The sequence below is a fragment of the Sesamum indicum genome, linkage group LG1 (genome assembly GCF_000512975.1).
Source record: "Sesamum indicum cultivar Zhongzhi No. 13 linkage group LG1, S_indicum_v1.0, whole genome shotgun sequence".
NCBI lineage: Eukaryota > Viridiplantae > Streptophyta > Magnoliopsida > Lamiales > Pedaliaceae > Sesamum > Sesamum indicum.
The window spans coordinates 18,099,070-18,123,617 of NC_026145.1; the positions used below are offsets into that span (position 1 = coordinate 18,099,070).

The 24,548-nt window shown below is 35.6% G+C and overlaps 4 protein-coding genes across 8 annotated transcripts; 3 read left to right on the forward strand and 1 right to left on the reverse strand.

The window, feature by feature from the left end:
* On the forward strand, window positions 5,035-10,311 carry LOC105173343 (common plant regulatory factor 1). Of its 5 annotated transcripts, none has more exons than XM_011095049.2 (12): window positions 5,035-5,282; window positions 6,649-6,738; window positions 6,986-7,054; window positions 7,158-7,250; window positions 7,358-7,438; window positions 7,686-7,846; window positions 8,006-8,054; window positions 8,161-8,209; window positions 8,773-8,993; window positions 9,182-9,259; window positions 9,447-9,572; window positions 9,677-10,311. In XM_011095049.2, the coding sequence occupies exons 2-12, from the start codon at window positions 6,679-6,681 to the stop codon at window positions 9,911-9,913; spliced, it is 1,224 nt and encodes a 407-aa protein (XP_011093351.1). In that variant the 5' UTR covers window positions 5,035-5,282; window positions 6,649-6,678; the 3' UTR covers window positions 9,914-10,311. The 5 variants fall into 5 exon arrangements, with proteins under 5 accessions (XP_011093351.1, XP_020551515.1, XP_020551517.1 ...); XM_020695856.1 differs by having other exon boundaries at window positions 8,776-8,993; XM_011095055.2 differs by having other exon boundaries at window positions 5,036-5,282; window positions 7,010-7,054.
* Window positions 11,867-15,665, forward strand: LOC105173361 (putative glucose-6-phosphate 1-epimerase). The gene is made up of 8 exons (XM_011095074.2): window positions 11,867-12,872; window positions 13,053-13,127; window positions 13,649-13,705; window positions 13,789-13,952; window positions 14,155-14,289; window positions 14,455-14,557; window positions 14,671-14,770; window positions 15,118-15,665. Exons 1-8 carry the CDS (start codon window positions 12,762-12,764, stop codon window positions 15,324-15,326), a joined length of 954 nt encoding a protein of 317 aa, XP_011093376.1. The 5' UTR covers window positions 11,867-12,761; the 3' UTR covers window positions 15,327-15,665.
* On the reverse strand, window positions 15,704-18,982 carry LOC105173370 (exosome complex component RRP41 homolog). Its single transcript, XM_011095083.2, has 11 exons — window positions 18,833-18,982; window positions 18,684-18,730; window positions 18,490-18,550; window positions 17,805-17,843; window positions 17,644-17,711; window positions 17,181-17,259; window positions 17,046-17,082; window positions 16,823-16,939; window positions 16,612-16,697; window positions 16,212-16,301; window positions 15,704-16,098 (listed from the first exon to the last, which is right to left on the reverse strand). Exons 1-11 carry the CDS (start codon window positions 18,884-18,886, stop codon window positions 16,048-16,050), a joined length of 729 nt encoding a protein of 242 aa, XP_011093385.1. The 5' UTR covers window positions 18,887-18,982; the 3' UTR covers window positions 15,704-16,047.
* Window positions 20,130-24,302, forward strand: LOC105173379 (ubiquitin-conjugating enzyme E2 28). Its single transcript, XM_011095095.2, has 5 exons — window positions 20,130-20,281; window positions 20,449-20,534; window positions 22,137-22,264; window positions 23,106-23,210; window positions 23,942-24,302. Exons 2-5 carry the CDS (start codon window positions 20,465-20,467, stop codon window positions 24,083-24,085), a joined length of 447 nt encoding a protein of 148 aa, XP_011093397.1. The 5' UTR covers window positions 20,130-20,281; window positions 20,449-20,464; the 3' UTR covers window positions 24,086-24,302.

Below are 24,548 nucleotides of genomic sequence, written 5' to 3' on the forward strand. Positions count from 1 at the left end.
AGGGGGGGGGGGGGGGGGGGGATTTCAAGAAAGCAAAGCAAACTAAACTACTCCGCGAGAGGTGCATGCATGGACAAAATCTACATTCATGATAAGAATCAGCTCGAGGGAATTATTCCAAGAAACACCGATCAACAGCAGATCTACCTAACTGTAGTTGAGGAATGAACAAAAAAACTCCTGGATTTATTGCAAAAGAAACCAAAGAATGACATAATCAGCAGGTGGCCAAACGATAGCATCAATGTGAAACAGGAGAAGAAACTTTATTCATCTGCGAACTGTTGAAATCCCAGCCATGACCTGCGTTGCACGACTCATAAAGTCCATGAGACGACGTCAGCCATAAGCGGTGCGTGGCTTCATTAGGAAAACCCTAATCCATTTTTGGTTTTACTACTTCATCATTCATTCTTCTTTTTGTGCCAAATTCATTGCTCTAGTTCAGTTTCCTAAACTCGCCCCCTTACTCATGATTCATATATAGCCATGGAATCAAGGACGATACCGGCAGCGGCAGGTGTTATTACACACCAACACTAGCTAGTACAACGTTGTTCAAAACATTACTTAACGAAGGAAGTAGACATTGATGTGGGTATATTACGAAGGGCCTTGGGAGATGTTTCAGAATCTGAAGTCCTCAATGTCCGGTTCAAAATCACAGTTTAACAAATAAAGACCTTGCATGGCTGTCAACACTAATATTTACGGACCACTGTAGCTCGTGGATCATCTTATGAATCAATGATGCATATATATATATATATATATGAAAGCATTCTGATATGGGCTGATATGAATAATGTGGGCTTGCCTCTTCCCTATCATGGCTAAGAAGACCCAAGTGGCTACCATACATTGAAAGGGCAGTATATATAAAAGCCTCTCATTTACAAAAATTTCATTGTTTTTTAGCTCCCCCAACCTATATCAGAATACTTAGGTGGGGGTTAGAGAATTGCATCCTCCATTGTCTATGCAGGTTTTCCTTCGAATCGTAGCACCAGAAGAAGCGTGCCACTGCCACCTGCGACCAAGTCCATCACACTTGAAAAATGAGAAACTGGCTGCTGCACACTAAATGGACCTTGAGGCGCAAGCTGAGCAAAAAATGAAAGCAATCGGAACCGTAGGCCCAAGATTAGTGGGCTAAAAGCCCAATATTGGATTGATGATTACTTTAATAAATGGAGAAAGTATTAAGTGTCGTAGTAGCTAGGAGGCATGGGCGCGACACAATCACGTGGAGTGAGTATTAGTGTGTTAGTAAACGATGCGGGACACGTCACCCCATCTCTGACGGTCGACTTTCCGCCACGTCCACTCTATGTCAACCGCAAATCACGCATCTCCATCCAACGGTAGTAATTGGGGTGACGCGGCTCATCCCCCTCTCACTGACGTCACCCCACCCACCTCTTTGCTTAGAAAAACAAACAAATAAATAAATTGAGGAGGCAGGACCGGGTGGCAGCCAATAAAAGACAAGCACGTGCATTGTGACCACGTGGATGACACGTGGGCCACCCAACCATCTATCTAGAAGACCGTGATTTATGAGCTGGCTCACGATTTCTTGTGGGCCCCCACCCACGAATTGCTCAGGGACGTTGTGGGCGGGACACGTCAGGGCGTGGACCGGCGTTCTGTCTATGGGCCCTGGCAGCCTCTTTCAAGCTACGTGCTGTGTTTGCCGATTCCTCTGATTCCTTTTCTGTCGCTGCTTTGATACAGATATTCGCGCCTTCCGCTCCCCGTGGATAATCGCTGCCTCCCCCTTCATCGCATTTATCTCTCACCCATCCCATTTTTCAATTTTTATTTAAAATTACAAAATTTGTGATAGTTGATTCCTATTTTTTATCCAAAACATGCATCTGATTATTTTGAATAAATTAGTGATTAATATAATTTAAATTTTATTTTGATATTTAACTATACATAAAAAAATATTATTTAACTAGTAAATCCAGTAAAGTAACTATATTTATCTTTAGATTCAACATAATTTTGTGTCTTTATACTTATTAATTAGTTTAATTTTTAATTTTATATTAATATAATTTATTTAGCTTTATATTTTGAATTGTAAATAATTTATAATTCTTTTCTTTATTTGGATTACTGACTTGTTATGTATACTAGCCCCATTTGCATACTCTGTGTGTGCTTGATTTTCTAAATTGTAAATTATAAATATTTATAAAAAAAATTTATGAATTAGTTTTAAAGAATAAGTAAAAATAAAATAAAATAACATAATTGAACATAAATAATAATAAATATTTATATGTATTATTTTAATTTCTCATAAAATTAAATATGAAATATTTAAAATATAAAATAAACACCTCTTAAAAAATATACACATAATATATGAATTCTTAACCCAATGTGCTTAAAAAAATAAATGGTTAGTTTATTTTAAAAAGCATGTAATGAAAAATTTTTAATCATCCAAATTAGTTAAAAGCATCATAACCATCTCTCTAGTTTTTAGTAGTTTGAGAAGAGTGATTTAATAATTTTTCTTTATTATTAACTCAAAAACTCTTTTTTTTTTTTTTTTTTCTTTTTAAAGACAACTCAAATTTTTGGTAATTATAAAAAAATTATCGAAAACATGTCCAAAATGTGTCAAATATACGAACAAATGTGTCCAACACTGTATTTTTTTTTAATACACAACTGCTGTGTTGAATATGTATTCATATTCTAGACGTATTCAATATTACATCAAATAATTTTTTGGAGTGGACATTTTATGGAAGAAAAAGGAGTGCGTCCTCCCCTCCCACTCATTATCCTTCCCACCTAACAAGCTTTAGAAGTATAGCCAGAAGTGGGGACCACATAATTGATTTATTAATTGAGAATAGATTTGGTTGAGAGAGGAGGCCCCAGTTGGACACGTGGTCCTCTTAGCTTTTGGGAATACCGGAAAACAAATTGGAAATCTGACGTGGCGTGGTGGATGGGTATCCTCTGCGATGAGCCCGTCAAAAGGGACGGCAATGGTGCGTCAGACATGGAGTGCTTTTCCGCGTCGGATAAAGCGCTCCACGCCTACATTTATGCATTTACTCCCTCCCCTAATTCTTGCTGTTGCCTATTTAGCTTCTATATTATGTTATGCCCTAATTTTCTTAATTAAATCTTGAAATATAATACAGAATTAAATGAAAAAAAATTGTGTAAGTTCATTTTATAAGCTGAAGTAGAAATAACTTTTGGAATCATGTTGATTTGTTATTAGTTTTTTCAAATACCATATCCAATAATAGTACGATATCGAGAATTTATTTTAAATATTTTAAATAAATAGAGAAAAACCCTAAATATTTTTGGAATAATGTATATGATAAATTACAACGGGCCTTTTTAAGTTTTGTGACAATTATAAATATTATTTTTATTATTTTAAAAATTATAAATATGCTAATAAATACTCATGTAATGATATTTGTTAAGATATTTATAATTTTAAAATTGAGTATTTATAATTTTTCAAATAATGACAATATATTTATAATTAAAATAAATTTTAGGAGAGCATCTTGTAATTTATGGTGATGGATAATACATAATATTTTGGATAGGGTAAAAAATAACAAGGAGATCTGCTTAGAAATTGAAGTGAAAAGAAAAAATTTAGAAAGTGCAGTATTAGGTTGTTATTTAAAAGAAATGTAGAGAGAAAATAAATACTTTTGAAAGGATGGTAGAAAGAGAAAGAAATATCCTTATCATAGTACAAACTTACAAGTTGACTAATACACACTTTTGAACCGATAGTACAAGCATGGAGCAATAGGCCACCCACAGAAAAGCGCACCAATCATCACAAGACAAACATGACTACAACACACACCTCCATCTGGTCCCATCACCACAAAAAGCAAGGGTAGTAAAGTCTTTGTACAAGAATCCGCTTGAACTTGAAAATTCTTAGTTTCAACCAAACAGGGGGGTGGTGTGGACCCCCATCCCGGATTCCAAAGGCTCCATAAAATCCAGTTAATTTTCCAATTTCATTAAAGCATTAAATTAATTCTCCCCAAAAGGGAAGAAAGCACACGTCACCCACATGCCTGGTGGTAGTATTAGTTGGCTAACAGCACCCCGCGTAGATCAAGTCGGCAGCAGACACGTGTACGGCGAGTGATGACGTTGGAATAAATATTATTCGGCCAGCGCGACTTCTTTTAGCACCAGCTCACCTCCCCCCACCCAACGTACTCCATACGTGCTTTGACAACTTGGTGTCCTCTCTCTCTCTCTCTCTCCCTCATAAAAAAAGAAAATGTGTATGAATTAGCCAGCAAAGAAGTTGAGCTAATATTTTGTAGCAATAATTAGATAAGATATCATAATACGTCTAAAATAATCTGAACTTGGCTGTTCTAAACATAATAATAATGAAAGATGCCTTGATTTCAATTAAAGTTTGATAAAATATAAAGTATTTCAACTAAATTCAATTGTACTATAATGGATATTTTTTTTAATCAGACTAATGTTTTAATAAAATTTTCTTTTACAAATTTAAATAATTTTTATTATTTACATCTTTATCACTTTTTATTGTGCTCATATCATTTTATATTTATATATGTATAAAATGAAGATAGAGTTTTATACCAGAATTGATTAGGTTAAAATTTCAAACTGGTCTGCATTGGATACTATTACAATAAAGTATTCATTAATTGGATAAGGCACATTGATATTTCATTTTGAGAAGAAATACTTAATTTTTTTGCTTCCAAATGTGTATATATATATATATATATATTACTTTTGACGATATTATATCAACCATAGAAAACTTGACACATCCTCTAATTTTGTAGTTAGTAATTAAAAATTAATAATAATGGAAAGTAATTTATTTTTTATAAATGATAACATAAAATAAAAATATTTATATTTTTGAGGTATAATAATTATTAATAAATTTATGGGAAAAAGAAAAAGAATGAATTGCAAGTGTGGAGGCAAACAATAAATAAATCTGCATATCCTTTCACATTACATGGGATGTGTACGACCAATATTTCTACAGAGACACGTGTTGCATGACGTGGATTGTTGCCTTGGCGCTCCCTCTTTCTTTCTTTCTTCTTCTTCTTCTTCCTCTTCTTTCTCTCTCTACAACTTCACTGTGTCAAACCACATCTCAACACACACACACACACAAATAGAAATGCAAGCAGTTTAGAGGCGTAAACGGGGTTTGAAATTCATATTTCTCTTTCTTCTTTTCCCATCTTTTTTAGGTATGTTCATTTCTGACTTTATTTATTTTTTTTATTTGTTAATTTTGAGTGTTAGCTGATTTTTTTTTCGTTTTTTGGTTGTGTGTTTGCTGATCAAAGTGAATTATCTTCTTTTTTCGGTTTAATTATTCTTGTGTTTAAATATTGATTCTGGAAATTCTTCTTTGAATTTATTATTATTTTGGAATAGTTAAATCTGCTGTAATGGACGGTGTGAGAGAGCGAGCCAAATTTGTTTTTCCTTGTTTGTTTGGTTTGGTTTTGCAAATTCTGATGAAAAGGGATGACGAATTCTTACTTTTTAATGGTTGAGTTATGCAAGTTCTGAAATTCATGTTTCTGATGAAAAGATAGCATAGAAGAATTATTATTGCACAGATTTACAAGAACTTGAGCAATTCATTTCTTTTTGGTGTTATGTTTTTGACAATTTGAGGTGGCAAAAAATTGCAGTCTATGAATCCGTCGTGGTTGTCTGTTTTGGAATTCTTGGTGGGTGACGAGGATAAATTTGTCATTTAATACTAGTTTGTGTTTGAAGGCAGTGAATGATTTGTCTGATACACCTTCAGGGTTGGGTGGGGGAGAGTAGTAAGGACGATAAAGCCCTTTGCTTCTCTTCCTCTCTGGAACTGTTGGTGGGGTGCTACCAAGTGAATCTTTTACTACTTTAACACCCTGACCCGGTTAGATATGTACTTTTTCGGTTTTCTATTCGATATATGGACCTCCAAACAATGTCCAGAATTCAGTTTCCTCCCGTAGTTATTTTGTTTATTTATAACTAGTCTCCAACTATTTATCCATGAACTGTTTCTGCTTGCTCACAGCATAAAACTTTGTTTGGATCTTGAATTTTGGACATGGAAGAACTACCAAAAAGAGGAATTCTTCCATGAGCTTGAACACATTTAGATAATAATCGTCAAGATGAAGGATCTAGAGATATTTGTTCATTTACACATCTATTTGGTTTTTTAATGATGATATTCAAACATAATTAAAATTTGTAAAGGTTTAATTTTTCTTTTCATGGTATTCAACCACATTAAAGGAGTTTTCTGGTGTTTATATGTTCTCAGAAAGGTGCTGGGGCTTTTCTTCTTGATGTTACTTTTCCTGTTCCTGCCGTTTCTTTCATTTAATACTGGATTCAAGTGAAAGACTTCAAGCACCCCACTAGGCTGAATATTTGAGACTTGACTTACTTTTGTGGGGGCAATAATCATTTTACCTGGTTCAAATGTAGTACTACAATTGATGTTAATGGGGTTTGAACTACTATTCAGTTTTGATGACATATTGTTGTGTTGTACATGCTTTTCATCTGGCTGAACATTTGCCACCTCAATTGCCTGTCATGCAGTGGAAGATCAGACGTGTTCCTCGACGTATAATGGGGAACAGTGAAGAAGCAAAACCTTCAAAGTCTGAAAAGTCATCTCCACCTGCAATGGTGAGCATAGAACATTTATCTCAGTAATTTGATATTGTTATTTACTACAATGAGTTAGGTAGGTCTTTCTTGTCGCTGGGCCTTCAATTTTATTTTTGTTTGCCAAGAACATTACTTTCTCATGGTTGTAGTGTCCGTAAAAGTGGAAATGCTTAGCTTCATATGAATTTAATATTCTCCAGCTTAGTTTCTTCTCTTTCTTGTTTTCTGTTCCTAAACTATCACAAAAACTTCATTTCTAAGGAAGTCCAAATGCCTTTCGCATTGGCAGGACCAGAACAACGTTCATGTGTATCCTGATTGGGCTACAATGCAGGTTGTCCACTCTGTCCTTATAAGTTTCTGGCTATACTTGTGCAATATAATTCTCTTTATCATACTCAAGAGTTGGTTGATGGAAACGGGCTATGATCCTTCAGGCTTTCTATGGTCCAAGACTTGCTGTACCACCATATATGAACTCTGCTGTTGCTTCTCACGCGCCTCCTCCTTATATGTGGGGTCCACCACAGGTACTGCAGTAACTTCCTGGGCATTGAAGTAGTCCGTCTGATTGCTTAGATCCTAATAGACTGCCCGTCTAGAATAATCTCATAATATAAAGCTTTGGTTTTTCCAGTCTATGATCCCCCCTTATGGGGCTCCATATGCTGCATTCTATGCTCATGGAGGAGTTTATGCACATCCTGGAGTTCCTCTGGTAAGTTCTACATTCATTTGACTTAATTCTGCAGCTCCTTTGATACTCTCTTGGGTACTTTACAAAGAATATGCTTATTGAAAAATAAGTCCGCGCCTGCTGCTGTGAGCAAAAGCCTGGAGTTATCATAATTTCTTACTTCTTTAAGCTGCACCCAAGTATATATCGTCTGGGTACAAAATATCACTGAAATAATTTCAGAGCTACTAAAGAGCAGGATTTGATTATTACCTTTGTGATTATGTAGGCTGGTACTTCTTTGAGCATGGAAACACCAGTCAAGTCATCAGGGAATACAGATGGAGGCTTTGTGAAGAAGTTAAAAGAAATTGATGGTCTTGCAATATCAATAGGCAATGGAAATGGCTCCAGTGCGGAACATGGAACTGAACGTAGAACCTCAGACAGGTTTGTGGGCATTCAAGGACATAGTAGGTCAACTTAAATATTATAGTAGTAGCATACAATTTTCCATAGTATCATCGTTTGCAGCACATCAGGTTATGGTTCTTCTGCTTATCCAACATCATATGGACTAAATGGCCAATTTTTGTTCTTCATGAACAGTTATGACACTGAAGATTCCAGTGATGGAAGCAATGGGGATACAGCAGGGGTAATGATGTCTCTTACTGTAGTATTGCTGTTTCTTGGTTTGATAGCAATTGTTTTTATTGTTTGGAAAGGACCGCATTTCACTTTTACCTGTTGTCGTTTTATAGGCTGGTCAGAGTGGCAAGAAGAGAAGCAGACAAGGATCCCCCAGCAGAGGTAAGTTTCTTTTGTATCAATATAGTTGTCTGAACTCAACTGCATTTAAATGCCTATTCCTCATGAGACCTTTTCTCTTCTTGTCCTCTCTAATTCAACAACTGGAAATTTGAGAAGTTCTATTTGGCGGAACTTTTCTTTCTATATAAACTATCTGTGATACTTTCCAATCATATTCTTGTATATAGATGCTATACTTTGTCAGTCTATCATCCAAACAATAAGCATTAAAAGGTATCATATGTAAGTAAGCATCCCTGAGTATATGGACTTGCTGAACTTAACAGTTGCCTTTATTTCAATGGGCTCTGTTGTCAAGTGTACTGCTAAAATAAATAACCCTGATGGATATGGTTGCTCAATGTGGTCTCTTCTTTAATGACTGAGGATGCCACTTTTCATTTGCAGAAGTTGGACTATGCACAAGCATGTTGTGAGAGTATCTTTCTCAATCATTTTTTGATCTGATATTTTATGTTGATTTTCACACTTGATTCCAAGAGATTGCATTGCTTAGGATGTCCATCATTTACTGCATGTCTGATGCTGTAACATTCTGGCAGCAGGAGATGGAAAAGTTGAGAAAAAGAACAGTATAGTTCCTGCATTGGAAGTTGACCGGACTTCTGAGAAGATGATAGATGCTATTCCAAATGCTAATGCACCAGTAAAAGCAATGGAGAACATGAACACTGCATTGGAACTCAAGGATCCTTCTCTGACTGTGAAGTCAGGTCCAACTCATGTTCCACAAGCATCAATGCCAAATGAAACCTGGTTGCAGGTGTGTGTTGAAGATGTCTTATTTATAAATATCTTCTTCCTTTACATGGCATTTTGCACTTCCAATCAACTTAATGGGATCTTATTGATAGTGTTCCAGCTAATATATGTGTTTGCACGCGGTGATTTGTAATTCTTTGGAACTAATATATATTTCTGCTTCTGTTTCTTGTGGATATTTGCTCACAGAATGAAAGAGAGCTGAAGCGAGAAAGGAGGAAACAGTCCAATCGAGAATCTGCAAGAAGATCGAGACTGAGGAAACAGGTATGACTAATCATATCTGAATATTGTCTCACTAAACAAGTCTATTTGTTTTGTGGATTCCTGAGCGCTTATTGGTTTTCTGGCTACATCTTCATGTTTTAACCTTTGTGCTTTAATTTTTTAACTCTTTGCTGAACCCTAGTTTCTTCATCTCCTAATTTCTTTGTTCAACTTTTCTTTTCCGCAGGCTGAGACTGAGGAACTAGCTAATAAAGTCCAAGCACTAACTGCTGAGAACATGGCCCTCAAATCTGAGATAAATAAGTTAATGGAAAGCTCTGAGAAACTGAAGCTTGACAATGCTGCACTACTGGTATCTTTTTAATTTACGCCATATCTGATTCTCGTTTTAGCTGATTGCCAAAAGTTTCAAGATTCTTAACCTCCATAAATTTACAAATGGGTGGAAACTTGTAGGAGCAACTAAAAGACGCCCAGCTAGGGCAAACAGACGAGATAAGTCTTCACAAGATTGACAATTTGAGGCTGAAAAAACCAGTAGGCACCGTCAACCTACTTGCTAGAGTTAACAACTCTGATTCCACAGACAGAAGGAACGAGGAAGGTGAATCCTACGAGAACAGAAGTCCTGGAGCTAAGCTTCATCAGCTTCTTGACAGTAGCCCCAGGACAGATGCTGTCGCTGCTGGTTGACTGCCTGTGGAGCCATGTCTTCTGATCCTGTGATTTTGGCATATTTACAAGTCCAAGATTACTTCTAACAATAGTATGAGAGTGAGAGTGAGAGTGGTAAGTATCGTAAGAAACTGAGAAAGTCTAATTTTCACTGGTGATCATTTATCTCGGCAAAACCTGGAATGTATTTTAATGTTCGGATTGCTGGGATTCTACAAATTAGTTGATGTACATCGGAGAACTTAGTGTCGCGGTGTTTCAGAAAATTGTATCTTAAACGATGGTCGTGATTCTGGTAGGTAAATAGTGCATATGGTTTTCTAGAGATTTTTGTGGTGTTTGAGGTCCCTTGGTCTAAGTGAAAGAGATGTATCATGTTGTACTGGTAATATATGTTTCATATTTGTGTTGAAGCAGAAGGAAATGTACCACGTTTAATAATACTTAATGCTAGTTGTGTAGAATGGTTATGGTCCGCGGTTCTAACATGCCTGCCTATCAGGATATCCCAAATTGGGTTTCCGACCTATCAGTTCAATCTGGGGTTGGGCCCACATGGTTATTAAGCCCACCAAATACTAAATACATTCCTAAATTCCAACACAAGTGAATTTTTATTTAAACAAATGAATGGTAGGAGGTTGACTACCTGACTAGCTCTTGTTGTCTGAGTAGCGGGGGGGTGGAACCTGGCCCAACATGGGAAGCTGGATCTGTGTCTTTTGTCCCCTTGAATCACGTGATCTCAACTTGTTGTACCCTCCAAGTCACGTGACATGATAATATAATATTTCACTCATTACTACAACAACAACAACAATCACCAGCTGCTAATTGGTATGGTTTCTTTTCTTGAAACGAGTTTCAACCCTTTTTCTTTAATTTATTTCCCTCCATCTTTTGGATTTAAATTGGAATTCCATCAATCCCACCTCATTACTCCTATCCCATCCATTTATTGAATCTTTCTTTTCCTTGTCTCCTTTTTCAACATTAATTTTCTTCTTACCAATTCAACATTTTCTATGCTTAATTTCTTGAAGTAATTCACTATAATTAAGGATTTCTTCCACTATACGTCAAATTATGTCTTGTTGTTAAACCATACGAGTTATGTTTATAAATTTTTTATGATTAAAATTTCAAAATCAAGATCCATGCATACACCAATTAACTTCAAAATCAACACAATAATAAATAAATAAATTATAGGTTTAAGGGTAAATTACATTGATATCACTTGAGTTTAGTTCTAAATATACAAACACTCTCATGCCCTTCGTAGATTTATATTTTTAGGTTTGTACTTATAATAACAAGTATTCCCCTTATTCAGTGTAAAAAATTTACACATATTATAACAACACATTAAAAAGTGTAGTTGTAATTTTGCAAATGACATGTAGTATTTTTGTATTTGAACATAATTTTAGAGGATGTAGGTATAATATATCTAGATTTAACAAACTATTTGAACTTTGGTGGGGTTTATATTTAAAATTTGCTTATTTATGAAAATCAATATTTCAAAATTTACTTCTCTTAATTCTTGCCTAAGAAAAAATGAAATTAAATACTAGTATCCAAATACTTATCAAATAAGGGTAAAATTGTGATTTAATGACAGGGTTGTGGGCACGCCATGCACGGGACATTTTCCCGGTGGTTCAGGTTCAACTAGGCCTGAATTGGAGGGCCTCCTCGCTGACTGCTACAGTTTTGTCCATTTTTGAGCAGTAAGGGGTTGTACCTTTTACCCTAATATTTTATTGCGCTTTGGCAATTGTACATCAAGAACCCGGTGCATTTTAGCATTCCTTCTCCTCGACCGTTTGTACAACTACATGTACTTATACGTATCTCCACAACCTTCTCCTTCTCCACACAGGAAAAACAATCCAATATAAAAGCCCTTTTCTGTTTATTTATTTATTTTTCCTCGCTTCACATGAATGTTTCAGTATTTTATTCCGTTACTATGTAATTATTGCTTTTGAATCTAAAACTACAGTTAATTAATGCTTAATTAACTTCAAATTTGCATCACACTTCATTTATGCACCCTGCATTGTGTATATAATGTCCTGGAATTCAATCATTTATTTCTTTATTGCGTTTATTGTCTGTTTGTTTCTTGAGATGGGCATTCTTGAATCTGAATGCTTCTTGTGAAAGTTTTGAACTTTATTGCTTAGTTACTCCAGTTGTTGCTGTACTCAAGTGGGGCTCTTTTTGAAATTTGAGAAGCTGCGGGGAATTTTCTGGACCGTGCTGAGATTTATTTTTTTCTTCTTAATTATTCTCGATTTTGTGGGTTTTTAGATTTGGATTAGGAGTTGGGTTCGTAAGTTCTTTCCTTTTCTACAATTTCCTGGACAAAAGGGACCTTTTTTTTTGTGAATTTTACCTTGTTTGGATTTATGTAACTTGATAATTTGGTACCTTTCGTGGGTTCGCCTCACAATTTGATCCCAAGGAGGCATAGTGTGGAAATGCCTTAGAATTTATGTTGAGGGAGAAGATTTGTGGGATAATCCCAAATGTTAAAAATATTGATGGGAATCATTGGGTGGTGGAGGATATCTTTTTCTCTGTAACTTATTTCTGGAAGCTGTAAGTCGAGAAAAAAGGTTTCTGATTCTGAATCCAAGGGTGTACGATGAGGGCAACATAGGAAATGTTGAAAGTTGGTTATAAATTTCCTTCACTGGCTGGCCAATTTTTTACAAGAGAGGTGTCGGAGATAGTTCAATAATTAGCTGTCACAGTGACATCTGTTTCCTTCATTTTCCGGCGTAATTAATAACATTGAAGGAGTTTATTAGGACTTTGGTGCTATTTTCCGCCTGTAGCGGAAACAGAAACAATGGGCCATTCTGCAGCCGTTTGGGACCATAGAGCTTCACTTGAATTGACGAAGGACTGGAATGGGATTGACCAAGTTGTACTTCGCAATCCTCAAGGCGCTTCAGCACGAGTAAGATCCAACCTTTCGATCTTCTTGGTGTAGTATTCGTTCTCATAGAAATTCTGATTTTATATTTACTTTAGTGGCTTTCCTTGGTTTTAAAAATATCTCCATTGTTAGTATGATTTGATTTGTTTAGTTTTCAACAAGTTATTAAATTTGTTGTTATCCTAAATTGTAAAAATTCAGGTCAGTCTGCACGGTGGACAAGTTATCTCGTGGAGGAATGATAGAGGCGAAGAACTTCTGTTCACCAGTAGTAAGGTGTGGAGTTCTTTTCTGTTCATTGATGTTTTGCATGATTTGATATTCAAGTGCCTTGAAGGCAATTTGGGATATTTACAAGAACAAAAGGATATGGTAACATCTAAAAGACAATATGGTAGATATTTGAAATATATATCATGTCAAATGATCTTGCTGCTACTGATATAAAAATAGCAGTTATAAATCTTAAGATCAAAATATGAATTGCGTCTATTACCTTCGAAGTCAAATTAAACCAGGTGTATATTGAATAATAGATGTCAAGCATTAATATATTGGATTAGTTATTGCCGTTTGCCTAGCACGGATATCTGCAGTGCTGAGTAAACTTATCTCTTTCAGATTTGCCACCTTGATAGTCTCTACCTGCTTAAAGATTTGGTAAATGAAACAAATAAAAGTACAGTACCCGCAGAGTTTCCATGACTGTTTTCAACCAAAAATATATTGCCTTGGCTGTCTATGTCATTTCTTTATTAGTTTTTTGGTAATGACATGTGGTTCAATATTTTTTCTAGGCCATCCTTAAGCCTCCAAAAGCAATGAGAGGAGGAATCTCTATTTGCTTTCCTCAGGTATACCGTTGGAAATTTATGTAATTGTGTTATCTAAAGATTTTATGAACTCCATTGATGTATGTATCTTGACATTGCTTCAGTTTGGAAACTGTGGTTCCCTTGAGCAGCACGGATTTGCAAGAAGCAAAATTTGGACAATTGAGGATGATCCTCCTCCATTACATCCAAATGATTCTCTTGGTAAATCCTTCATTGACTTACTACTCAAACCAGCTGAAGAAGATCTGAAGTTCTGGCCTCATGGGTAAATTCTTGTTTTCTGTGGCTATTATTTGAAAGTGAGACTGTATGCTATGTAAAAATGAAAATTCGTTTGTACACAAGGATCTATTCCAGTGAGACCTTAAAACTTTTGCCTTGTGAAGTCCTGTTTGGTTTGTTACTCTTTTGGGCAGTGCGCCTACTCATTTCTCTGTAGCTGAACTTTCTCTTTTACATTCTCTCAGATTTGAATTTCGTCTTCGAGTCTCTCTGGCATCGGATGGAAACTTGATAATGATATCTCGCGTCAGAAACATAAACGGCAAACCTTTTAGCTTCTCATTTGCGTATCATACACACTTTTCTGTTTCTGACATAAGGTAAGTCTCCAAATTGGGATTTCTGATTTCTGATCCTTCAGTAGATTTTACTTTTAGTAGATGTTGTGTCTACCATGAGGTCAAAATTTGCATACAATAAATGATTGATGACATTGAAATATCATTGTAATTCTCCTTTCCTATTCTTGTGTCATGTATTAACAGTGAAGTGAGGGTAGAAGGCTTAGAAACTCTGGATTACCTAGACAACCTCTGCCAGAAGGAACGTTTTACAGAGCAAGGTGATGCCATAACATTCGAATCAGAGGTATATCATGATGCAGATGACATTTCAGTCTTGCTTATTGTGTAGGAACATAATTTTTGAAGAGCCATTTTCCTTTAACTTTACACTGACAAGAATCCTTCTCTTGTCTTTAGGTAGATCGTGTTTACTTAAGCTCTCCCCGGTGTGTTGCTGTTCTGGATCATGAGAGGAAACGAACATATGTGATGAGAAAGGAAGGGCTACCAGATGTTGGTAAGTATATTCATCTCCTCTGAAGATGAACTCTTCTTGCTATAACACTTATTTTTTCAATGAGGAAGTAAAAAAATGTTTTGTCACTGAGAATCAATATTTAAGTGGTCGTCTAGAATTCCATGTTCATTGTAACAACAAAATAACATGCTTTTTCTCATATGCATGTCCGCAAGACATTTCTGCATGATTTAGTATTTTCAGCGTTATACAATTTATTCACTTCTTCTTCCTTAATGATTTATTTCCGTATGTCCTTGTCAGATTAAGTTTTGAGCCACGTGCCAAGAATGAATTCTTGCACTGCCATTATCTTATTTTTCTTGATACTGTGATTTTCTTTGTAGTTGTGTGGAACCCATGGGAGAAAAAGTCAAAAGCAATGACAGATTTTGGTGACGAAGAATACAAACAGATGCTATGTGTAGACGCAGCAGCAATAGAAAAGAACATCACTCTGAAACCAGGAGAAGAATGGACAGGACGTGTGGAGCTTGCAGCCGTACCCTCGAGCTTCTGCAGTGATGACCTTGATCCGCATCTCAATTTTTTCTGATGCATTATATTTTCCTGCAACTAGTTAGCAAATCCTCCAATATTATGGAAGCCTGTGGTTTTTAGATATGGCTGCTATTTGTTTATCTAAAAGCTGTGAGGTACTTTTAGGTGTGTTTTCCTGCTGGCCTTGTTTTTGATTTGTGCAAAGCATTATCTTTTCTCTTTGATGCTTTTTTGAAGCCTTGACAGTCGTATAAACTGCAAATCTGGCAAGGCACTTTCTCTTTTTGGAAAATGTATGTGTCTTGATTCAAGAGTAGTTGTACGATGATTTCTCATAGCTCCTGTCAGGTGCTCCATTTGAAGAAAGAAATGTGTTCAAAGTTCTAAAGCAGAATTCGTATGTACTTCCAATATTTCTTCGTGACCAAATTATACATGAAATTGCTCTATGTTTTGGCATATACCATCATGAAAACTAACTCCCAACAGTTTTGCCAAACCATTACAGTTATAATTTTCTAACATGAATACAAGCAATCACAATGTATATTCGAATATCTAGACCAAACAGGACCACTAGTGGTGTCTCAATCTACAAAACTGCATTCAATTAATATGGAAAATATGAACAACCATATCTTAACACATCATCATTACTCCCGCTATCCAGCATTTAACTTGTAGAAGCGATTTCATGTAACTTCCCTTGTGTGCATCACCAGTCTTACAACCCATTTCAATGCTACTGTTTAAGAACTTAGTAGACTCTGGCAGCATTATTTTACACCCCTGCGAGACTCCAACTGCTTGGTGTTCTCCAGTAATATCTGTGATGTAAACCAACAGCAAATTGCACAGGATTTGTCATGTAATATTTGATGCATGTAATGATTGAAACACCAAAGGTGGTGCTGGTATGAAAGTATATTAAGAGCCTTACTTCTCGAATGTAACTTGCCACAGCTTTGCAGCCTTCTATTGCTAGTTGCATGACATTTTCAAAAGTATCCATTTGTAGTTTAGAATCCATCTACCAGGAGAACAACATTATTGTTCAGATCAAACATAAGGAAAATGCTAACTTGAAGATTTTGCTATCTGGAACAAGAAATAAAGTCCAATAGGAAGATTTACTTCACTTTTGGTTAGCATGGCCCTCAAGGAATTGACAGATAAAGATACAGTGATATCCAGAGTGCGTAGAGTAGACAACAAAGAATGGTTTATATATGCCATAGCATATGTGATCCAAGATAAAAAATTGAAAATTACACCACACCATTAAGAGATAGAAGGTAAACAAAGACTAGAAACTTTAAGTTGAGAGCATCCGAGAGGACCTGAAGGAGGGTTACTTTGTCCAACTTAGGTAGAATACCGACAGTGACATCAGGCCCACCAGCACTATCTTCGACATAGTTTAGATCTGTTTAATTTGAAAACTCAGGTAATTTTCAAGGTTTACGTAATAATAGGGTCATCAAGCATTAACACAAATCAAGTAATGCACAGAGCCAAATCCATAACGACTAGAGGGGACTGTATAATTACCAAGCAGAGGGGTTCCATTCAGGTATCCAGCACTGCAGGAGGTAACAAGATCACACATTGGAATACCAGCATCAGCAAGGGCCAAAGTCGCCGCATTTATGCATGCTGATCTTGTTCCTGGATGATGAAGTTAGATGTGATCAGAGGAGGAAAAAAGAATAAATGCTCACGCCAATCCTAGACCTGATAGGAGGATCATTGATGAAATGGGATCCCATCTTACCTCCATCTGCTTGGAGAACTTGGACAAAAATGTCTATCTGCAAAGCACAAACAGCAAATTTTATTTTAGGAAATGAAAAAGAAACTGAATGAGGCCCTCCGAGTTAGTAAAACTTCCTATAGGTCCGAGAAGAACCTGAGAACGAGGCATCAGGTGTGTCAAGATACATGCTTCCATTGTCTGCCGAATGACTAATGATATCTCTGTGGATCGCCTGCATGCCACACGAAAAAATTACTGAAGAGGAAGTAATTGCCTACAAATTGAAACTACAAGGAAAACATGAAAATATTTTCATCATAGAGGAAAAACACATCTAACTTCTGAGTTTGCTGGAAATGGCATAAACAGATGAAGGTACATAAGCTGTGAAGAAAGGGGGAATATACTTTTATGCCTGTCATGCAATGAACTTGGGTATTCAGTTACTGCCTGGTAACTTAACATCAGCTCATTAAGATAATCTAATATCTACAGGGTCAAGAGCGTAAGGCAAGCGTATTAATGGATCAAAGCATGCAGGTAAATTATTTGTCAAGTTGGAGCTCGAGCTCAGTAGCACTGCAATATCACAAGACTCATCAGATAAGAAAATTACCTGTCACCTTTTGGTTTCCTCCTGCGGTCTCCAGTACTGAAATTAGCCATACTGTACTCACAGCGTACCTGGCAACCATGTAGGACATAACCCAGAATGATGGCCGCTTGGAAAGCACAAAAGTTTAAACATGCAGGCTGTGATTGCAAAAGATAATTTACCAGTGCCTGATCATTACTTTGTTGACTCCTATTCTGGACCTGAAAGATATTCAACTATAAATGTCACTTTTTCAACCAATCAATGCAATAAAATCTCTTATTTTCGGACAAACATAAAGAAGCACTAGGAAGACACATACTAGTCCATAGAAAATGGTGAAGATGCACTGCATTGTAAAAGCATACCCTTAAATAATCTACTTTGGGACATCAGTCTGAGGAAGTTAAGGATTTTAAGCAACATGGCCCTAACCCTCAATTTAGATCCAGAACTTAGTAAAATCAAAATGAGAGATAAATCTTAAATGAATTTAAATCCTATCCTTATCATCTTAACAAGAAATGAAAAACATATTATTAGCAAAGATGTGATGTAATCATGTACTACTCCATAATTTTCCCTAAATTAAACAAAGTAAATGCTTTAATGCTGTGATTCCTAAACTAAATCCAAGATCCAAACAGAGCATTACGCTCTTGTGTGTTTCCATAAGCACCAACCGAGTAGAAAGACTCTAGCTTTTGAATAAAATTCATTTAAAGATTACATATACAGGAATTTCAAACTATGCAACTAGCATTAAATTCAAATAGTAAATTATGCCGGTAAACATAAGGTTGCTCATGAGGAGACATCTTTTTCTCCAAACTCTTGAGGATCATTAAGCAGAAAAAGAAAAAGCACCTCTCTGGGGCCGTAAACTGCAGCAATAACTTTGGTGTTTCCCATTTCGAAAACAGCCGAGCTGCAACCAACAACTTAACTTAATCCAAATGCGCCTTTGTAACAACCACTTGATTATACATTAATAAGAGATATTTCGAATGATTTTAGTAGTGCACGAAACCAGGGACAAAATGCTGTCACTGAAAGTTTACCCGTCAGCTTTTGAAACCACGCCTATTTCTGCACGAAGCTGCCTCATCTGAAACCGCAAAGAAGGTAACAGTATCCAGTCATAGAAACCAAATACGGAAACATAACATAAAATCAAAACTAATAACAACCGAATAGAAAGAAACCAAACCTCCATCGGACGACGACCATCTAACCGAAGACCTTCAGGATTAACGTACTCCATATCCGCTTCAAACGAACTCGATGAGACAGAGACAGAGACAGAGACAGAGAAAGAGAAAGAGCAAGAGCCGAGAGCCGGCGTAGGTGGTGGTGATGATTTTAGTGGTGGGTTTTAGCTGATTTTCAGTTGGGGCTACAGAATCTTATTGGGCTTAGCTAGCCCAATTATAAAGATAGCCCATATCGTTGGGCTGGCTGAGTAGACAAAATTATTGGGCCACCTAACTTTATATATTTGCTATCAAATAAAATATATTAATGAAATTGATGGGATAACAAAATAGACCCCATCTCAATATTCCTAACCTACCCTTTCTTTTCATAATAATCTTTACCCAAATATTAGACGTAACTAATTTAATGTTTTTTTTAATATGATAAATCCATAAATACAGAAATTATTTAATTTCGACTTAAAAGAAATAGAGGCCTAAATACACTTAATAATTTATTTATTTTAATTAAATTAATCTAATTCAGAATCTTCAAATTGAGTTTAGATTCCCAAAGTTTGACCCGTACTGGATTGGATCCCACAAAACAACAAAGTATGGACCAATCACGTGATTACACGTTCCGACATTAGCGTCCACTAGTCTTTTCAGCAAAGCATTGACCTACTTAGAGATAATAATGTGAATAATTATAATATAATTAATCATTCACGTTAGTTTTATGCGTATATAATAAATAATATTTTATATTCTAAAATATATTATAAATAATATATATTAATATATCATATTTAAAAAAACAATAAGAAAACAAAGAAAATTCAACTTAAGTTATTATTTACATAATAATAAATTTGACATTGTGGTATCATAACTGTGAGACAAAAAAAGTTTTTTTTTTTTAATATAACTAACGGTTATGCCATATTACTAATTGTCCCTGTAAGCATATAATAAATAATTATTTATATTTTAAAATATATTATAAATAATAATAAAATATATAAAATAAAACATCATATTTTTTAAAAAATAAATAATTAATTAAAAATAAACTAACTCAACAATATTATCCATCACCAAAAATTTGGTATAACTTGTTTTACAAATTAATGTTTATGAGTGAAATTTTCATATTAATATAAATATATAGATTAATGTTTTTATAATTCAAAAAATTAATATCGGGGAGTAAATAATCATTGTGAGTGAAAATAATTTTTTTTAATATAATATAAAAGACATAATATAAATATAGATGTAGATAATGATAAACAAATCCAATTAGCAAGAGCTTATTGGAATTATAATACATATAAAAATCTAAAGCCTATTTTCCTATATTCTTCTGAAAGTCATTTTGTTATTGTTAGCGTGAAGAGGCAGCAGCGGCAGAGGCAGCAGCAGCTGAACCAGAAGGCAAAAGGGAAAGCGGAGAAAAGGTAGACAACTCCTCATATTTCTCTGTTTTCTCGTTTCTGTTCAACCAACAAACACGCAGAGCATATATTTCCTCTCTCCTTATTTAACCTTTTATTTCTTTTTTTTTCTTTTCGTTTCTGGGCTTCATTTGTTTTATTTTATTTTTTTTCTTGAATTTACTCGACAGATCTGATTTTTGTACGATGGCTTCCAAACGGATCTTGAAGGAGCTAAAGGATTTGCAGAAAGATCCTCCAACGTCGTGCAGCGCAGGTAATTTTGGCCCCTTGTGTTCTTTTTGTTGTTTATTTTTGTATTCCATGTGTTGTTCGAGTGTTATAAGATTTGATCTGCGACGTCCTGATGTTTATTTGTGCGTAAACGAACATCTTTTCATGCGGGCTTGCATAACTTTGTTGTCTTGACGATTTTTAGCAACTGAAAAAATTGATCTTGGCCGTGAAATTTGTGGGTCGGCATCCCCGTGATTTTGCAGCAGTGAAGAACATTTGCTCTTTGGTGATTATTTCTCCATATGGGTTTGCATGATTTTGTTGTTTTAACAATGCTTTGACAGTAAAAAAGTTGTCTTAACATATCATATGGGTTTGCATGATTCTTTTGTTTTAAGAATGCGTTGACAGTTAAAAAGTTGTCTTGATTCATAAAGTTTGTATGTGCACATGTTGAGTATCGCAGCAGACCTTTTGTGTGTATTTTGGCTTAAATTGATGAATGTTGGTTCTTTGAGTTGTATGATTTGTTCTAACCAAATTTTTTGTTGCTAAAAAGGCTCTCTTAGACCTCATCTTTTTTCTTTCCCGATTACCTTCCTTGGAGATGTATAAGACCGCATCTGTTTCATCTCTAAAGAGATTAGTAATTGCTAAATTTTTCAATGAATTCTTTGTCAGGGGTTATGAATGATTGTTTTGTTAAATTTTTATGACCTTGGCTTGGTAGGAGCAGGTCAGAGAGATTGAGCAATAGAACCATCTGATTGAATTCATTCTAAAAAATGACAAGCCGAGGGCAAAAAAAAAATTTAACTTATTGGAGGCTTGTGTGTGTCTGTAAACTAAGGTGTCGGTCTGTTTGGAACTTTGAGAATTATTTACAATCTATAAGCTCATCATTTTACCAAATTATGTATCCTTCACGTGAAGTAGTTCTGGAATGGGGATTCGGACCATGAATTTCATATTGCACTGAACTGTTAATATCTGAAGTATTAAAGGGGTTTCACATTTATGATGTGTATATATCATATGTGCATGTATATGCCTTGATATATGGGAAGCTGAGCATATCATGTTTCTTCTTTAAGATCAGGGTGATATTTTGATCTTATTTTATAAATCATTTCTTAGTAGTTGAAAGTTGGTTTTGTCTTGGTCCAGTGTCCACTAGTGGCATTTTTTTTTTCCAACTAGCTTTCCTGTGAAATTTCGTTCAATGTTGAAGATGTTTAGGGAAGTATAAGCACTGAAGTGAATATTGCGGCAAAAGCAATTCGTTTTGAGTGTGATTTTTTTCCCAGTTCTTTTTCCAGACCCTTCATTCTTTTGGAGCTTCAGTGAGTTGCTTTTATCCTTCTATAAGCTCTATTCTGTGAACTATACTTTGGTTAAAATTCGGTTTTCAATGGAAACTAAATCATATTACATGCAAGTCTCCTGGCTAGCCTCCCAATGCCGCTACAGGGTGTACTAATGAGAATTGAGGTCGAGTTGGGCTGTTTTTCACATATTAATATTTCCTGTTGGATTATTACTTTTGTACCTGCAACTTTTACTCAACTAAGAATTACTTTTAGCCTTTTGTTCTTTCCTGTTGTGAGATGCAATCAAATAGTTCCTTTCTTTATGTTAACAGGACCTGTTGGCGAGGACATGTTTCACTGGCAAGCAACAATTATGGGTCCACAGGATAGTCCTTATGCAGGAGGGGTGTTTTTAGTCACGATCCATTTCCCCCCAGATTACCCATTCAAACCTCCAAAGGCAAGGCATTATTATTCTGACAAAGCAGAAGTATTTTTCCCACGTGTCCTTTGTTGGCTTGTTGTATATCTAGGGTTTCTCATATGAACAATTCTCCATTACACTGAGGTGGACCATTAGTTTCTTGCTTGTTCAGTTGTGTGTACTGAGGCAGTTAGTTAAATAGTAAATTTTCTCCCTTGCGTTATTATAAATGAACCTGGCACTTTTCTGCTGCTGCTGCTGCTGCTTCGTTTTGTGTGTTTCTGCAGATATTTATCATTCTAGTAATAAATCCAAGCTTTAGTATTGATGACGTAACTCCACAGAGAAGCTCAGATATGTTGTCAACCTCATATGACTTTATGAAACTGGGGAAAGAAGGGGATCATTATTTCTCTCCAGATTCCATTACCATACAATATATACCCCGGTGCTTATCAGAGTGCCCGCCCCATAATAAATCACTGCAATATGATGGTGGGATAAGTTCTTATTATCTATTAGAACCTTGATGGAAACATACCAGAAGGATGTTAGTTTTTATCCCTGAAGTTTTACTAAAATGCACAAGGAAATCGGAACTTCAATTTTTGTGATGTATAATTTATCCACTGCTAACATTATTCTGTAAGTGATGGAAATAAATAATTGAGCACTGAAAGTAAATCTAGTAAGCAACAACAGTAGATTACTTCGATTGTCCCAAGACCTTGTTTTGAATTTTTAAGAGAACAAGTCTATCCATTTTGCCTGCTGTTGGAATTTTGCAGTTGCATTCAGGATAAACTGTGTCATTTTGAACAGTTTTGGAATTGAAATAAAAATGTTTCCATGTTGTTTTTTGGTTGGATTTTTGCAGGTCGCATTCAGGACGAAAGTTTTTCACCCCAATATTAACAGCAATGGTAGCATTTGCCTCGACATATTGAAAGAGCAGTGGAGCCCTGCCTTGACAATTTCTAAGGTTATTTTATATTTGTTTGATGTTCTTGTGATGCATTCAGTTTGCCAGTCGTGAGTTTATATTTACATATAAAATAAATGACGACCATGGACACAAGTCTTTTCCCTAGTCTAACATCTAACATTTGTATTAACCTCTTAATACCACGTTCCCCTTCGTCTTTTTGAAGAGCTTCAAAGCAATTGACGATTGTGGTGCCATGTTTACATATGCAACTATAAGTGAGCTTTGGCCACAAACATACAAATTGAATAGGCTAATTCATGATTTGGGTTCTCAAGGTGGTGAAGGGTGCTTAACCAAAATGGATGCATAGTTCCTGAATTTGCATCTATATATAACTCAATGATTAGAAACTCTTTCTCCATTGGTCTTAAGCTCAGTTTGTCTATCAAGCGACTCAAACTGCAAAATTACATATCCTCCAGTTTTTACAGTTGTATCTTCTTTTTATCATGAATAATCTGTTGATAGTAGGAGAGATGGATGGGCCAAGAGTATTTCATTTTCATGGCTCCACATCTGAGGTGTTTTCTGATTCCCACATATATAACTCAGTTATCCGGTAATCTTTGGTAGCTTAGGCATATTTCACTAATTTCTGCTACCTATTTTTTCTTTAAGTCTGAAATTCTGAACAAGTTTTGGATATATGCAAATTTTCCGTGGATGTATGCTGTTGCAATCATTATTGCTGTTTCAGTGTAAATCATAATTATGGTTGCTTTCAGGTGTTGCTGTCAATCTGTTCACTGTTGACTGATCCAAACCCCGACGACCCCCTGGTGCCTGAAATCGCACACATGTACAAGACCGATAGGGCCAAGTACGAGCAAACTGCCAGGAGCTGGACCCAGAAATACGCAATGGGTTAAGTGTGGTTCGCCCCCACGAATTTGCTTAGATTGCATTATGTAAAAATGATGTGCCTGTTCTATCTGTTGTTGTTATGACCACCATGTAAGAAGAGCTTAAAACTCGGATGCGAAGATGGTTTGAATTGTTCATATGGAATGACTATTGGGAAACTACCGGATCATGGTTATCCATGTTCCTTTAATCGTAATTAAGGGTGTGAGTTGATATATGGTCCATCGTACTTGTGCTGTTTAACTGTCTTGAGCAGGTAATCATTTCTCTAATTGGTAAAAATGCACGAATTTGGAGAAAAGAGTTGGAAATATTTCCGTAATGGTTGAGGATATGAAGTTATTATAGCAGTAGTGTCCTTAATCTGAGGGACTTGGAAAACTTTTGTAGACCTACATTTATTGATTCAGGGATTATTTGTGTTGGGAGAAGAAATTGGAAATTTGATGGTAATTAATTACTGGGTTT

What these genes read in the sequence shown, in the direction of transcription:
- LOC105173343 (XM_011095049.2), top strand. Translation starts at nt 6,679, where the DNA reads ATGGGGAACAGTGAAGAAGCAAAACCTTCAAAGTCTGAAAAGTCATCT. An exon ending in CACATCCTGGAGTTCCTCTG is followed by an intron (nt 7,439 to 7,685) that starts GTAAGTTCTACA and finishes GTGATTATGTAG; the next exon opens with GCTGGTACTTCTTTGAGCAT. An exon ending in GAACGTAGAACCTCAGACAG is followed by an intron (nt 7,847 to 8,005) that starts GTTTGTGGGCAT and finishes CTTCATGAACAG; the next exon opens with TTATGACACTGAAGATTCCA.
- LOC105173361 (XM_011095074.2), top strand. Translation starts at nt 12,762, where the DNA reads ATGGGCCATTCTGCAGCCGTTTGGGACCATAGAGCTTCACTTGAATTG. An exon ending in CTCAAGGCGCTTCAGCACGA is followed by an intron (nt 12,873 to 13,052) that starts GTAAGATCCAAC and finishes GTAAAAATTCAG; the next exon opens with GTCAGTCTGCACGGTGGACA. An exon ending in TTTTCTGTTTCTGACATAAG is followed by an intron (nt 14,290 to 14,454) that starts GTAAGTCTCCAA and finishes ATGTATTAACAG; the next exon opens with TGAAGTGAGGGTAGAAGGCT.
- LOC105173370 (XM_011095083.2), bottom strand. Translation starts at nt 18,886, where the DNA reads ATGGAGTACGTTAATCCTGAAGGTCTTCGGTTAGATGGTCGTCGTCCG. An exon ending in AGTTCTCCAAGCAGATGGAG is followed by an intron (nt 16,940 to 17,045) that starts GTAAGATGGGAT and finishes TTCATCATCCAG; the next exon opens with GAACAAGATCAGCATGCATA. An exon ending in ACAAAGTAACCCTCCTTCAG is followed by an intron (nt 16,302 to 16,611) that starts GTCCTCTCGGAT and finishes TTCTCCTGGTAG; the next exon opens with ATGGATTCTAAACTACAAAT.
- LOC105173379 (XM_011095095.2), top strand. Translation starts at nt 20,465, where the DNA reads ATGGCTTCCAAACGGATCTTGAAGGAGCTAAAGGATTTGCAGAAAGAT. An exon ending in TCCAACGTCGTGCAGCGCAG is followed by an intron (nt 20,535 to 22,136) that starts GTAATTTTGGCC and finishes TTATGTTAACAG; the next exon opens with GACCTGTTGGCGAGGACATG. An exon ending in CTGCCTTGACAATTTCTAAG is followed by an intron (nt 23,211 to 23,941) that starts GTTATTTTATAT and finishes GGTTGCTTTCAG; the next exon opens with GTGTTGCTGTCAATCTGTTC.